Raw genomic sequence first — 17,536 nt, 5'->3', positions numbered from 1 at the left:
ACTTGGTTCCACTGTCGTTACCATGTGCAAGGAGAACGGTTGCTTCCTGTTGTCTTTACTGGTGTCTCCTATTCCAGATTAAAACAACAAAGTGTTTAGTGTATATAGCAATATTAGTTGTATTTGATTAAGATAAGGTTTATCTTGGTGTATTTTCCTCCTCTGTGATGCCTTCTGATGTGGGGCACGATGTCTTTGAGGGCTTAACTTGAAGTTCTTAATAATCCACACTTTTGACAATTGGAGAAAACGTAGTGTCTTCTGCACTGAAACCACGTGGGGATTCTGGCTCAGAATAGGCTCCCGTTCCTCAAGCTTGTCGTATTGTTACAATCTGGGACATTGTTGGTTGTATGTGATCCTTGATGTTCCTCTCCTTTTACTCACCAAGTAACAAAGGACACGCTAAAGGACAAAATGGCTTCTGCAAAACGTATCGTCGTGTGATCTTAATACGTATATGTACCTACATTTCCCTACATCGATAAGTATTCGAAGTCTACAACCTCTAGTTACCAACTGGTTACTGACAGAGAATGGGAGTCAAGCTGTCTCGTACAAATGGAGGCCGTTTTGTAAGGAAAGTGTGTCCTGTGTCACGTGATTAGCAACAGTTAGAATCACGGGAGATCTCGCGTATCGGAACATGGACTATCGAGGCGTGGCTTGTTACTCATGCAGTCTGCCACGGGTTTGTCTTGCCCAGACGCGAATTAACAAGTCGACGTGATATTGCTAGACGATTGTTGGCTGCGGCATTAAACAACATTCACTCACTCATCTTGAAAACCTAGCCGAGAAGACTAAGCCATGTCAAGATGACACCAACAGTGCTTACGGACAATCATTATTACACGTGTGCTTCCTAGCTTATATGCGTGTGCTTCCTAGCTTATATTAACAACTTTGATAAAAAAAACAGATATTTATTTTAAGAACCACTGTTCCTTCACGAGCCTCTGCTAAATTAGAACGGGGAAGTATGAGCGACAATATAAGGCAATGTGGTTACAAACAGCTGGCTGTTCAAGTTGTCGCTCTACATATGTGTGCCGAATTTACACCGACAACAGAATGTGTGTTGATATTACCCTCAATGAATACAATTACACGCCATTGACGCTGGCTGATGCAGGAAGGTGGGTAGAGATCATTGCTATTCCTGTGTTTGTAGTGCCAACGTATTGCACAGGGAAGGGCATCCATTGCATGGAAGTGAGTTAACTATTACTAGGATTGAGAAGTGTTTACCAGCCTTTAATTGATTTAGTGAGTTCATTGATTTGCTTTGTTTGTTATCTGAAGTAATCTCGACGGCATACTTTGCCTGTATGGAATATGCAGGGGCGGTAATTTGTGGTATTGGGGGCTTTCTGAGGTATCGATCAGTGACATGGATATGCTTTGAGCAAAAGCAATGTGTTATCCTCATAACTGACACGCATTGTCTAGTTCGTTTGTGATTAGAATTACCAAATACACACTGGGTGGCGTATAGTATATTTAAGGTTGATCTTGTACTGTAAGTGCGTGATTTAGTTCCATTGTTGCTTTGAGTAGTATTTTCATCATATAACAGTACAATAGGATCAAGACTTTCATTTACTCAGGTCGTTGCTGGTCTACCACCGACTTGGGGTTCAAACCCAGACGAGCGGATCTTAGAAACTAAGGGACACAACTCATTCTGAGTGTCTTTCACCAATCGACACCATTACACGCGAAAGAATTGGGTGGTATCCCTGTGATATATACGGTATCCCTGTGATATAGGCGGTATCCCTGTGATATATGCGGTATCCCTGTGATATAGGCGGTATTCCTGTGATAAAGGAGGTATTCCTGTGATATAGGCGGTATTCCTGTGATATAGGAGGTATTCCTGTGATATAGACGGTATCCATGTGATATAGGCGGTATTCCTGTGATATAGGCGGTATTCCTGTGATATTCTTGTTGTAATAATGTGTCGATATCACCGTGTTATAAGCCATGATACCATGAAATCCATGGATACAGACGGTATACATGTGATATAGGCGGCATATATGTGATATAAGTGGTGTTATTGTGATACAGACTGTATATCTATCATATTGTCGATATCCCTGTGATATTGGCGGTGCCCCTCTTGTACAGTCGATATGCCAGGGCGGTATACCTATGACAGAGACGGTATCCATGAGGTATCTGTGTGTGTACATCTTGAAAGATTTATCCTTATAACATGCACGGGGTTTACCTGGAAAACATCATGCTATTAATAGAAAACATGAAAACAAATGAGTTGTGAAAGGACTTGGGTGAGGGTGTATTTAACTGAGTTACCTGTTTGTACTTGGCAGTTATAGATTGCGTCACGCTGGTTCCGTTATGAGATGGTAACCGAGTTCATGGAAACTCAGCAAGACCATCTTGTGGCTGCTGCACACCGTATACACAGTATGGAAGAGTAAACGAGACACAATTTAAAATGATCTCAATTTATCTTTAGTCGCCGTTATTGTAAGGTTATCAAGTCTCATCGGACATAGCCTTTATACATAAACTGGTACCGCTGTTGGACAGTGCGGCCGCCTGGGTATATAAAAACAGACATATCAGTTTGCGGGAGCCCAGTCTGGTTCAATCAGAGATAAGACGTCTGCTCTATCCCGGGCGTGTCGTAAACCATCGATTCATCAGATTATTGGCTGCTGATGGCGTTGGAGTTTTCTAAACGTAGCGTAAACTATGCGAAAATACAAATCCGTTGTTCTATGTATAAAGTCAACACATTGCGTTCAGATGTTGAAGTGTTGTCAATGCGGTCATTGTACTTGACGCTGGTTGCCATGTGTGCCGAACATTAAGCTTAACTACCGACCAAAGTCAATCTTGGATAATTCTATAATTTGTGCGGTAATGTCGCTGAGAGATCTAGACTCATTGGCATCGTTCATGAAAGTAAAGCATTATTGAAGAGGTTTTCACAATGCTTTCATCTTGTTTACACAACTGATGTACATGCTGGTGTGGATGTTGAACTCAAGGTCATAAATGTTTTACTGTTAGGTTTTACGTTAGGCATCTGTTTTAATGGGGTTAACTCAACACAGCGTTTAGGAATAGCCAGACTGGTTGCGTCAGTTCTAGCGGCGTGCCTCAACCGCAGTGCTAAACTTTAAGAGTGAGTGAATGACCATGTTTTTACGACGCCTTTAGCAACATTCCAGCAATATCACCGCATAACATCGAAAATGGACTTTACACATTGTATCTATATGGAGAATCGAACCCGGGTCTTCGGCGAACGCTTTAACCACTCGACCACCCTACCAGGGGTGGAGGGGGGCGGGGTGATTAATCATTTCATTGACGAAAACAAACTTTTAAAAGAAACTGTATCTTTGTCTCGCACAAGTATAATGGCATGTATTTGTACGAAATAGATGATTTATTATGAGATTATTTTTTTTTATAAAAACAAACCTAACTGTAAATTATTACAATAAAAATGTTTGTGTTTGTCGCGAACAATGATCGGAGGGAGAGCAAACGCTGAAAAGATGTAAACAATCTTGGAAAAGAAACTTTATCTTTGTCTCACACATGACAAATGTGTACATACGAAATACATAAATAATTATGAGGATATATTTTTAAAACAACCCTAATTATAAGTTATTACACTACAAACGTTTGTGTATGTTTTGGACAATGATAGGATAGGGACAGGCGGGGATAGTTGACCCTGTTTCCGTGTAGGCCAGCATGAATAATTGACGGGTCAGACTACAGGGTTAAACATACAGTATGTTTTGCATGTGGGAGGTAACTCTTATAGCGAAGTATGTTCATGGTTATGTAAGAAATACACACTAACAACGTTGTGGGTTTAAGTTTTAACAATATCTGCACGTCTCCACTTATCTCGTTCATCATAAATATAATTGCAACAATGTAATTATTACTTGTCAACAGCAAAATTTACTTGCCATTTCCAATTTGAAACACGACACCCGTGTGTTTTGAGCAGACGATCATTCAACCATATTGCCAAAGAAACTTGCAACAAAAAATTATGGTAAGAGGTATTTTGACTAATTTTCTCCAAGGATGCGATAGATTTCTTCCTTACAATGGTGTTCATTGTCTGCCGTAGATTTAATAGCTCTGTCGGGTTTTTTTCCAGCTAGAACTAGACTAGAACTGGCACTTCTTTATATGGACGGATAGCACGCGAATCTGGTCATGCAGGGTATTTAGGGTATATCAGCTTCCTGATACAGTGTCATATCGTGAGAGGACGTTTAACTTCTTTGATGAGCATTTAGAAGTTGGAGTTACTAAGTAACGATAGGATTTATGGGTGAACAACTTCTTTATTACAATTAATGCGACGTTTCGGTGTAGGTTCTAACGCTGTTATCAAGCAAGTTATGTTGAGGCAGGAAAAAAGTATTTATCCAATCAAAATGCCAAGCAGTCGTTATGTCAGATCATCCTTCACTCACTGTCAACGATGTTACGATTTGTCACCACTCGCCCCTTTCCGTAACCTGCAAGAAAACTCGTCCCCCTATCAATGAATGTTATGTGCGAAAATACGACAAACCAATCAGAATGCGCGTATGATTTCAAGTTCTTCGTCAAAGAATCCCTCAGAAATAATTTTTGATTTTAAATATGTCTTGCATCCAAAAATATACCCAAGACACAGTTAAATGTGTTCAATCATACTGTATAATTCCACATGTCCGATGTGCTTTAAATTGCATCTGAATTATATATAATATGTTGGAAAATATATGTGAACCATTAAGCAACGAGTTGACAATTGTTTTGGGTATGCCCGTTTGCGCTAAGACGGAACCCGGTCACAAAAATGGCCACGAGATGGGCACGAGTCGCTATTCGGCTTGTCCCGGAATAACACGAGTTGGTCACGAATGCGATGTTACGGGAGCACTGAATGTGGATGTCGTCAATGGAGTTTTTGCAACTTTTCTTACACTAAACATGTTTGTGTTACCCAGCCACAATGATCGAAGGGAGCAAACTCGATGATAGGAGTAATTGTCCGATAGATGTACACACATGTATAAAAGAATCCATATCTTTGTGTCACGCATGTATAATAATATTTGTCATACGAAATGCAGAAATCATTATGGAATATGTAATGGAATATATGCATGTCTGCACTGGTCTAGTTCATTATAAAATAATATTAAAACAATGTAACTATTACTTTATAAATACTAATTATGAAAACATACTAATAGCTTTACCACTGTAGATATACCATTTTTTTTATGCCATTCCGCCCAGCCATTGCGCCACTGCCATAATTGTTCGTTCAACTCAAGACAAAGCAACATGTTGCAGACACATAATGAGCGAACAGGCCGAACAAAAGAGTTTTATACCATTCCATTCAGTTAGAGTGAGTGAGTTAAAAATTTAAGTAACATCGGCAATATTTCAGCCATATCGTGACTTTCAAGGGTTAAATATATTATAAATACATGTAAACTAAAAAAGCTGTCAAAACCATTCAGTAAGAAGTGTAAACAGTTATCATGTATGATTGTGTCAACTTAATACATCTGGTTTATTGAAAATACATTAAAAATGTTTAGAAGTCATTGTTATGAAAACATATTATAAATTTTGTTTTCATGATACGTTTGTTTTCTATTTTTCTATTACATATGTATTTAATCTCAGATGTGTCATGTTCTCATTCCTGATTCTGAAGGTACCACATGCAAATTAGGATTTGTTTCACACGAGTGACATTTGTACGCTTTATGACAGTGTAGGTACTTGCATCAATAGGCAGGAATGCTACAAAATTCTTCGTGCCGTGTTGATCCTCTGGATCAAAGTTGTCTTGTTGAACAATGTGATTCGGTATTACTCAGGATGAAACGGTTCAGTACACAGTTGACATTATCTAGCCATGGTTGCGCTTAAGGAGAATCCATTTGATTTGTTTTGGTGGTGGTGGGAGGGGGAGAACAATATATTTGTTTCCTTTGCTATTTCCATCAAACCATATTTACTGACTACCATCAAACAATCTATTCATTTTCACTATTACTTTCATTATTATCACTGCCAAAGACTATTCATTTTTGGCCTATTTCTGAAGAATCTATTGATTTAAACAATCTTCCCACCCACCCCATAGAAATCAAATGGATCCTCCTTTATGCTCAAGGTTGATGTTAGTTTGGTATGGAAAGAAGGTGTATGCAGAGAACTACTCGTCGTGATCAAGTAGATGTTTCAAGGCATTGAAGCATCAACGTTAAATTGTCATCTACCAAATGAGAAAAATCCCTCAACTGGGGGAAGGCTTCCCTTATCGAAGTGCACGAGGCCCTGAAATATTAATTAATAATGTTCTTAAGATATACAACATCTTAACGAGCGTGATATCACATTTCTACAAGTGAGTACATTTCCTGTATTTGCCCATCGACCTGGAACTTCGTTGGCCTTTGACCTCTGGTCTCACCATCCAAAACCAGCGACATTAAAACAAAGAAAAGACTTGGTCAGTTCGAATCATCGCTGTCATCATAATCTGAAATTAACAAACGCGTATTTTCTGAGGGCGTTAATTACGAATAACGGTTGTGCAATACCACATCGCTCCATTACCATTATGATAAGTGTGTGTTTCAAGTTGTCAAAGCTTATCTATTTTCAAAACAAGAAACAAAACAAAAATATTAAATATTAAAGACTTTCTGCTTTGACACGTTTGTTGGCGATATGTTGCAGCGTCATTTTCCTAGTGAAAGAAATGTTCAATTGTGTTTCAACTATCTGAATGGCATAAACTCACCGCCATCGTCTCTGTGTTCTGATATTGCGCCCAATTCGACACTTTTGATGTTGACCTTTGACATTAACCACTTACAAACACACATCTATTCCAATACCATTACGCACTGTCAGCCTTTGCAACAGCCATGAATTCCAGATTTTTGAAACTCCGTTCACTACTGACCTGATTCATAATAAATAGGAATATTTCAGTGACTGTCCAAATAAACACAACAGAACCCTTTCCAAAGCCACAAGAAGTCTCTCCTATGAGCAGAGTCGATTGTACGATTCCGACTGTATCATGGACACAGTGACATATGCTGAGGGAAACAAATAAGGGAACACCACTTCATCACATTGTTCCTTTATTTATATGATATTTTCACCCACAGTGCAGTACGAAGCTTGTGAATTAACCTGAAATAGAATTAAGGAACTCTTGTACGTTCATGTGTTCCCTTATTTGTTTCCTTCAGTATATTAACACACCGGCACTCCAAATGTTTATCACTGTTGTAAAAGCTATTCAAAGAAATATACCCGCATTAGTTGACCTTGACTTTCAAGATCAAATAACACAATACAATCCTTGACCTTAAGTGACGTTGTCGAACCTGACTATAATTCAATATTACGGACTGGAAATTGCCTTACTATCCAGGGACTATGACCCGACATGACAATGTGCCACAAATCAGTCAAATATAGCCCCATCCTTCAGATCATGTACACCTACTTAAGTACATTTCCGATCAGGCTACATCATTTTGTTAACAAACCATTAGTGGGCGACCTCGACTGTTACCTTGACATTTGACAACTGAATGGATTTAAGTGTATTCTCATGAATATTTCGAATATTTTTGCCGTGTTTTGTGGTGAGACTTCCGGTCTTTCCATTCATGGATGGAATATCTAAATATACAACGTCAACGCCGGCGAATAACCAGTCTCGATTATTCGCCGAAACAGATTCCATTGGGCGTAAAAGGCAAAATAGTAGTGAAAATTATGTGAGTGAAAATGGTCTCAAGTTAGGGACAATTGTGGTATCATATACGTTAAAGCGTTCGCCCGGATGAAATTCCCACGGGGGTACAATATGTGAATTCCATTATTGGTGTCCAATGCCGTGGCAGTGATGGAGCGACTTATTGTCATATGTCAAGTTCTTAGGAGGATATAGTATCTCATCCAAACATGTTGTCACGAGGATAAAGTATTGGTACAATTCATCCAATCATATGTCCGGGAATGTCCCCAGGGTCCACCTGTGCAAAGCGCTCTTTGTACTCCCATACTCCCAACATAGACTTACTATAGTAGGGTTCAGATCGCTTAGTGTAAATATAAAACGTCAAGGCCAGAGCTTAACAAGTCTCGATTATCTGCCGAAACAGAATCCATTTGGGGTAAAATCTAAAATAGCAGTGGAAAGTATATGAATGGATCACTTAAAATCAGTGATGACACCAGGTGTTCGCGAGAACGGTATGCATATCCTGCACTCCAGGTAGCACCTGCCACTCACACAAATACATCAACTAGATAGCGGGTCCTTGAGTGTACGGCCTACCGACTACTGGGCAGCAGTCACTTTCAGACGAACACATACAACAGCTGATGATGATCTGTAGATCAGTAGATCTGATGATGCTCTCACGTATCTGTTGCATCACCAACATGATCACATTCAGCTGAGGAAGTAAAACCGCCAAGATGACAGAACTTGACATGTGTAAGTGGAGTTCTTTCTCCTCACTGTCTGTGTTGAAAACATCCCTCTGTACAATCCGTCAGTGGTAGGTAATGCAATAGCGACATTCAGACGTAACAATGACAGAGATGTGACAGATGAGTATACGTTTTGGTCTGCAGGTGCCCTGTTAGTTATGAAACGCTGTATTAGTCGGGAACGCTATAGGCAGCTCGTGTTACACATTCTGCAGTACTATAAATATCCGTCGTATGTTTCCTTCTCTGAAGCCGCACATGTAGGATTCCCGTATTCCATAGCTTATGTCTGCCAGGACATCGTATGCATCTTGTTTTCAAGAGCGTTTCAAAGCATCTGTATTTGATGATCACACGATATACGGTTCTTCTGGGGAGCGAACAGCCAGTCATTCCTTAGCGTATGTACGACACAGCTTGACATGTATAGAGCGGTTGTAGGAATTCCCTTGTGATAAGCATTGGTAGGAAACATTTTGTGATAAGTGCTATCGGGCTACTTCCAACCCCCTGGAGTTCTCTAACATGGATAAGTAAAAAAAACATTTTTGTGAGCCTTAATACATTTAAATAGAAAGTTTGTGAGAAATTAAATAGTAGTCTGTTCATAATTATGCGCGCGTTTCTGACTTAGATAGGATGCCATCCCATTTCTGCATGTACTCTGCAACGCAAATGTTGCCTTCTCCTCCTCCATGTGTCATTGTATACTCAGCTTCCGATAGACGTGTGTCATGGGTTCGAATCCCATATTCAAATGAATCATACATCTTGGTATATACAACATGCCCGTGCTTGTTGGTTTCATTAGAGTAGTGAACATCAACAATATCTGCCCCTTCCAAATACGTATTAGTTTGATTCAAGACATTCTAGCTCAGGACGGACAGCTCATCATCATGGATGGAAGGGATGGGCGTAGTCTCTGTTCTTGACCTCTCAAGAACAACGGTCTCGCCTTGAACACGTCAACGGCATGTATGTGGAGGAAAGAGTTCATGGTTGTGTGCGTTGGGTCCAACTTTCTGCAGAAGGCCATCGGAGGTCTGGGTTGTTCCTTTGCAGTGTTGAACCGTGCATCTCCAATATGTTGTGTCATCTTTCTGTCTGTTAACCTTGAACTTGTGGCCAGCATGGTAACCAAATCTACCTCCGCGTATATTCGGGAAATATCTGACAGCAACAAGTGCATTCAACATTCTGACATTGATATGAACATGACTGCTAACATACATACACTCTGTTTGATTTGTTAATCCTCATTTCTCATCTGAATGGAGAAGGAAATACAAAGTCTCCATCCCACTCATGGCGTTGTCCTGACTAAAAACAATTTCATATGATAGGGTTATCTTCTGTTTACAACTTAGGCTGCTGAAGCTGTGTAGAGCAGATTAATTAGCATTTCCTTGGTTAGCTTCTTATCCCCTATAGAGTCTCATGTGGCCTCTTCCACTGTGTCGATACACGTCAGTGAACTCCATCTCCCCGAGGCAAGAGAGTGAACTGACTTTAAAAGTCCAGTTTCCACCCTTGCCGAACTAGGCTGGAATTACTGGGCTCGATCGTAGCGCCACCAGTGGCTATTACGAGTTATGTCTTTTCTATGCCTCTCCTATTGACCAATCAGATTCAACCTTTCGTACCACTTGCATTTGCTTCAAACAAAACGGTGGCGCCCAGTCAAGACGATCTGATCGATAATCAAGATCTATATTGTGATAAAACGAGTCTTCCATCGCGAAGTGCATCAAATCACGCGAGCGCCTTGATTAAAAACATGAAAAGATTTAGAAAATATCTGTTGACAACGAGTTAGCCGTGCACATGCTTTGCAAATCTTGCAGTCGACCGAAATCTGCATGACAGTTTACGAACCGGATTTCGATTTCGGAGCGCGATTTTGATTGGACTATGCATAGACTCGTTAGTCCAGCCAAAATGTAACTCCATAACACCAGCCTAGTTCGGCATGGGTGGAAACTGGACTTTTATAGTCAGTTAACTCACTTGCCTCGGGAAGATGGTGAACTCATGCTTTAGATCATCTGGGATCAGATTTACTCATGCGTTTATAGATCATCTATGAATAGTTTAGTTTAGAAATTAGATTATATGGGCCTTAACCATATCTTTTTCCACAAAGTAGGATCATAGATATGCATGGATGAACGGATAGACAGATGCACTTTTAACTTGTTCCCTACAGAATGTTACTTGTTCCCTACAGAATGTTACTTGCTTCCTACTGAATGTTACTTGCTTGATACTGAGCAACAGACAACGACATACAACTTTGGTAGTCTACACTCACTTTCACTGGAATTCACTGAAACACATGCGTTATATGTTCCAAGCCAATATCTAAAGAACAACTGGTGTGCAGTCATGAGTGAGTGGGCGGGGAAAACCCCAGAAATAGAACCCGGGTCTCCGCGAACCAGCGCTTTAATCTCCAGGCCAGTGAGCTTGAAATATATTGAATAATTTGTATGTTTCAGGTGCCCGGATTTTAGACGGCCACATTGCCCTTGGCCTATTAAACCGGATTAGGAATGTTTTATCAAATACGACATTAAACCCATTCCGGTTTAGAGGTAGAAATGTCCGGATATTGTCTGGCGAAGAGGAAGGTGTGTTTGCCTGGATATCGCTCAACGCTGTCAACGGATTCTTCGACTCGGTCAAGTGAGTATAAATGTCTTCCTCTGTGGTTATCATCCTTGGTTTGTCAGCATCATGCCCGTGCTCGCTGAGTACATTAAAGTCACGTTGTGCTTTTGTATACTCCCCATGGAGCTGAGAATGAAAAGGGAGTCCACACTGATCCATCTCTGAGCGCACTGAACATGATAACCAGTATAGAAAAGCGCCAAATAAAAATGGATTGTTGTTGGGTCGTTAACAAGGATTGTTATTATCCAACAATTTTATTTCTTCATCAATAAGTGGACATGTCGTGATATATAAACACAATTTACTCACGCTTTTTAGTGCTGGAGTGTTAGAGGGCTGATTTCTGAAATATACTACTCAAAAGAAACGCATAGGTAATTTGTTTAATATATTTATAAGATGGTTTGTTGTTGTATAACGCCGCACTCAGCAATATCCAAGCTATATGACGGCGGTCTGTAAATAATCAAGTCTAGACCAGACAATCCAGTGATTGACATCGTGAGCATCGATCCACGCAATTGGGATACGATGACATGCATCAACCAAGTCAGCGAGCCTGACCACCCGATCCCGTTAGTCGCCTCTTACGACAAGCATAGTCACCTTTTTTACGGCAAGCGTGGGTTGCTGAAGACCTATTCTCTACCCGGATCTATACGGGTCATATATTTACAAGTGCAAACATAGGAGTTACATGACCATTAGGAACAAAACACTGTTACACATGTTGAGATCACTGCAGATGTTGAGACAACAAAGGACACATAAAGAAAGGTCAAGGTCAAAGACTGTCAGTAACGGTTATGACCACCACAAGTGCATGCTTGTCTGGCATCGTCTTCCCACAGACTGAATCAGATTGTGGATTACAAGTTTTGGAATGTTCTGACACACATCCCGAAAAGCCAAAGGCAAAGCCGGTCAGGTCTGCGGCTTGGGATGGCGTCGCACACGTCAATCCAATTCGTCCCATAAATGTTCAGTTGGGTTGAGATCTGGTGATCTTGATGGTCAAGGAAGAACCTGAATGTTGTTCTGGGGCAGGAAACCTGTGGTTAATCTTGCGGTATGGGGTCGAGTATGTCATGCTGGTAAATGACGTTTTGACGGTTCATGAATGGATATGACGTGAGGTCTGATTTCATCACAGTAACGCCGCGCTGTGAGATTGCCTTGCACCTGGATGAGTAGGGCTTTACGCCGCTTTTAGCAATATTACGGCAATATCGGGGGCACCGTTCTCCCACTGTACAAGATGCCCGCCCATACCATAAAACTCACACCACCAAATCTGTCCACTTCCTGCACGCAGTTCGGAGCATACCGTTCATGGCGGCGGCGGTAAAGTCGTGGTCTTCCGTCAGGACGTCTGTGTAGAAACCGTGACTCGTCACTGAAAAAGACGGTTCTCCATCTCTGTAATGGGCAGTTGAGATTGCTTAAACACCACTGTCTGCGTAGTTGGCGCAGTTCGGCGCAAAACGTCCATGTCGACGTCGGTATACACGTTGTCTTCCACCCGTCGTTAAAGAAGAAAACGTGACTCATCGCTTAACGAAACGCGTCGCCAGTTCCTGAGATTCCATGCCTGTACTCTGTTGCAACACCGGATACGTTGTTGACGGTGTAGACGTCGCAAGACAGGTCCAACTTTTGGTCGTCTCGCTCGAATTCCCACTTCCCTCAGACGATATCTGATGGTTTGGTCGGAAATTCTTCGCATACCAGGCACTTGTCCTGCAGTGTCCGTTGCTGTAACAAATCGATTCCGAAGGTGATGCAACCAGATGTACCGATCCTGAGCAGGGGTGGTCACTCTTGGTCTTCCACTTTTGGGATGATCTTGAGTCGTATTAGTGCGGGTATATCGATCCCATAGTCGAGATCCCATGGTGCTTTGGTGAACGTTGAAGTGTCTTGCAACGGCAGACTGGGACTCCCCTGCTTCCATTTCGGTCAGCTGCAGTTAATCTTGGCATTTTTCTTGGCATCTCTGTAATGGGCAGCTGAGATGGTTTAAACACCACTGTCTGCATAGTTGGCGCGGATGCGGTCTCCTTGGGCGCGCTGGTCTCCTTGGACGTATACCAGCGTCACGCAGACGGTTCCTGGCGGTTTGATCGGAGATTCTCCGGAGTCCAGGTTAAGCAGATGTGGTTGAGATTGCTGTTGCAAATCTGTTCCGTAATTGTCGTAGACGGATGAACCTGTCCTGTGCGGGTATGGTGACACGTGGTCTTCCAGAACGAGGCCGATCACGTGTTGTTCCATGTTGTTGAAATCTGTGCCAAAGCCTCCCTATCCCGATCGCGACTCGCCAGCCTCTAAACGCCCAATGTTTTCGCTGCGTCTCTGAAAGTTTAGGCATAACTTCACATGAGAATTCACGTCTTTAAACTGTCTCTAAAGCAAGCAGACCCCATGTTATTTATTGATAATGATACACACGATGTACGTGCTAAAAACGCATGAAATTCTTTCTCTCGCGCCCTTTATTGATAAAAACGGACGTGGTTGCGTTTTGGCGATTGGTAAACAGTGGCAATGGATGAGTAAGTGAGTGAGTATGGCTTTACGCCGCTTTTAGTAATATTACAGCAGTATCGGGGGCACAAGAAATGGGCTTAACACATTGTACCCATGTCGGGTATCGAACCCGGATCTTCGGCGTGACGAGCGAACGCTTTATCCACTAGGCTACCCGACCACCCGCAGTGGATTTAAACTCGGAAACGACTTAAGTTAACGTTAAGCATGGACATAACAATTGTACAGAGATTCAGGATTCCTCTTAGTTCAGATGAGAAAATATGGTCTATGCATTTCTTTTTTTTCTTTCAGTAGTTTATAAGTGACATGTAATATATGACCTGTACATGGGAGAAAAAAACCTACAATGGATGAGACTAATTTAAAAAATTAACACTTATGAATCGGTTGAATTGATTCGAATAACACCAGGTGTTTACAAAAGGGTTTCCTGTACGGCCGGCAAGACTTCCTGAAAGACGGTGTGTTATAGTAGGGACATATCACATTCAGGAACTTATTCTCCACTTAATATTGCTGGAATATTGCTAAAAGCGGCGTAAAATCAAACTCACTCACTCACTATTCTCCTCTTAGTTTAACGTCGCTTTTAACAGTATTCCAGTTATATCGCGGCGTGTCAGCTAAATGTGGAGGAAAGCTCGAAGCGGTGCAGGTCTCAGACGTTTACCACTTCGGTGAAACCCACGAGCACGGGTATGGTGCTGACAAACCTAGAAACATAATCGGGGCGAACCGGGATTCGAACCCACACTCATAGGTTTCTGGCGTGCCCAAGGGACGCAACTCTGCACAGCGAATCGCGGCGCCTAAGACGACTGGGCCACCCGTGCCCCCTCTCCTCTTATAACTAAGCTTTCCCTGAGAGTGAAAATGTTTTGAAAGTATGGATCAAGTAATTAGTCTTGAACCCAAATACCAGTCTTTCTCGTGAAATCAGCAACACAGCCGTCTTTCCGTAACAGTACATGTAACCCTGACCGATGGTGTATTCCGCCGTATTACGGTAGAGCTACAACATATAACATAAAACTGTTGTTCTTTTACCGGTCTTCAAGATCCATGGTGAACATGCAATAGGGGATCAAGGCATGCGTAAACATTGCGAGGCAGACTCTTGCCACTCTTTCAACATGAGGAGCTTGTTATCAGAAAACATTTGAATTTTATCTCACATATAGACGATTATGTGTTCATTTTCAGAAACATGTCTAATGGAGATGAGATTAGTACATACGTCTCCATGGTAACATATCACTTGATGTAGCACCTAATTGCGATATGTCTTTTAGTGATTAATGCCCTATCAGAAAATATTATCATTTTCAACATTTCTACTGAAACATCAATGTTATCTATATTGCCTCACTTACGTGCGGTTCTCGGTTCATCTCACAGAATCATTGATATCACAACACGGCATACACCGTTTATTAAAATACATAAACATATTATGTGTGTTTTAAACTAAATAAACACATTCGGTGTATTTTGAACATCACCTTGGATACGAACCGTTTTACATTGAACCGTCCAATGTAAAACGTATGACAGTGTAAATTAATGTTAATCCAGTCACTGGATTGTCTGGCTAGACCCGATTACTTGCAGACCGCCGTCATGTTGCTGGAATGTGGCTAAATGCGATGTTTAAACAACAAACAAAAAACGTACTCATCTACTCATCTACAACCACTCACCAAAACCACTGACGCAACAGTGAAGTATTTAGTCCTGCGCCTTTATATTTATATATATATATCGGCTTTTAGTAATATATATCTTACCCATTACAAATATTATCATATATTGTTATATAAGTATTATATATATATATATATATATATATATATATATATATATATATATATAATGGGTATTTATATTACTAAATGACAAGGCAAGTCTAGATCAAATTAAGCCAAGTATAGTTTCCTAGGTTCCTAGCAATTGCAATTATTTTAATTAAATTACAATTATATTTTCAAGAAATGCTTTCTTCGACTAAATGTTAGTCTATGAAATATTGTCACTTCGCTACATTCATGTTGTGTTCGCAGACCAATGAACGAGTCTCTGGGGTTGCTGGAGATGGGCGGGGGCTCCACTCAGATTGCCTTCATCCCATCCACCCCTCTGTATGCGGGGGAGTTCCAGATCTTCCTCGGGGGACGCCGGTTTGACCTGTACGCACACAGCTACCTATTTTACGGAGCCAACTATATCAAGGAACGGGTGAAGAACATTCTAAAGGCGTCCAGTCCGGAGTCTCAACAGATTGACCATCCATGCAGGCTTATAGGTCAGTCAGAGACGCCGGCGACTTGCGGATCAACGGTGACTGGGGAATACAGCTTATGTCAATTATCTGACTGATACCTATATAAGGCTACATGGTACAGGGGACACACGGGTGATTATAACCCGTTGGTGTACATGTTACTAAATATTTAGGTTTGTGGGAGAGTTACGGGAGTCTGAGAGTTACGGGAGTCTGAGAGTTACAGGTGTCCGTAGGTTACGGGTGTCCGAGAGTTACGGATGTCGGAGAGTTACGGGGGTCGGAGAGTCACGGTTGTCGGAAAGTTACGGAAGTCGGAGAGTTACGGGTGTATGAGAATTACGGTTGTATGAGCGTTACGGGAGTCTGAGAGTGACGGGTGTCCGAGAGTTACAGGTGTCCGGGAGTTACGGATGTCCGAGAATTACGGATGTCGGAGAGTTACGGGAGTCTAAGAGCTACGGAAATCGAAGAGTTACGGGTTTATGAGACTTACGGGTGTCCGAGAGTTACGGATGTCGAAGAGTTACGGATATCCGAGACTTAAGTTACGGAAATCGGAGAGTTACGGGTTATGAGAATTACACTTGTCCGAGAATTACGGGAGTCTGAGAGTTACGGGCGTCTGAGAGTTACGGAAATCGGAGAGTTACGATTTATGAGAATTACAGATGTCCGAGAATTATGGATGTCGGAGAGTTATGGTTGTCCGAGAGTTACGGAAATCGGAGTGTTACGGGTTATGAGAATTACTTTTGTATGAGAATTACGGGAGTCCGAGAGTTACGGGTGTCTGAGGAGTTACGGGTGTCTGAGGAGTTACGGAAGTCGGAGAGTTACGGGTGTCTGAGGGTTACGGAAGTCGGAGACTTACGGGTGTCTGAAAGTTACGGGTTTCCGAGAGTTAGGGATGTCGAACGAGAAGCACATGCGAGTGAGTCAGTAAACAGTGAGCAATTATTCAGCTAAAACAAATTGAGTGCACATATCAATTCTTGGCAAGGCAAAGCATGGTTGATAGCAAGATCAATGATAACGCACAGGTACGATTGCACACAATACTCCACGTCACAGTGAGCACACGGGCCTAGCTGTAGCAGGCTCTGACAAGCCGGGGGTCCTGGGGCTGCTCTAACCCGGAATTCCCAGTGGGCCAGAAAAGAGGTGATGAGAGAAACCCATAAACGTGCAGGTGAAAACCTTGATTAGATACCAGCCCGCCAGAGACTTATCAGGGAACATAGTTTGATGGTGACTGCATACCAAGACTTTATAAGAATAAAAGCGTCAGAACAATTTCCATAATCATAAGAAATCACTGCCAAGAGCAGAGTCCATTGTGCAATTTCGACTGCATCATAAGCAAAATCATGAGCATAATCATCAAATATCATGTTTTTTCAGGTGAACAATTGACTTGCCTCCGCATGTGTTTGTGACGGGTACCACCGGTGGAGCAGGATACGC

General features: G+C 41.7%; 1 protein-coding gene across 4 annotated transcripts in view; it reads left to right on the top strand.

Moving 5' to 3' along the window:
• The window catches only part of LOC124124371 (ectonucleoside triphosphate diphosphohydrolase 8-like), a 56,807-nt gene that overhangs the window by 31,399 nt on the left and 7,872 nt on the right, over positions 1-17,536 (top strand). For all 4 annotated transcript variants that reach the window (XM_046487512.2, XM_046487513.2, XM_046487514.2 and 1 more), the window contains exons 3-4: positions 11,061-11,247; positions 15,849-16,090. In XM_046487512.2, the coding sequence (XP_046343468.2) occupies positions 11,061-11,247; positions 15,849-16,090 (429 nt within the window). The remainder of the gene's footprint in view (positions 1-11,060; positions 11,248-15,848; positions 16,091-17,536) is intronic.

This window comes from Haliotis rufescens, unplaced genomic scaffold (genome assembly GCF_023055435.1).
Source record: "Haliotis rufescens isolate VD_foot unplaced genomic scaffold, xgHalRufe1.0.p SCAF_3, whole genome shotgun sequence".
In the NCBI taxonomy this organism is placed as follows: Eukaryota; Metazoa; Mollusca; class Gastropoda; order Lepetellida; family Haliotidae; genus Haliotis; species Haliotis rufescens.
This window is presented reverse-complemented; position numbering and strand designations above follow the sequence as displayed.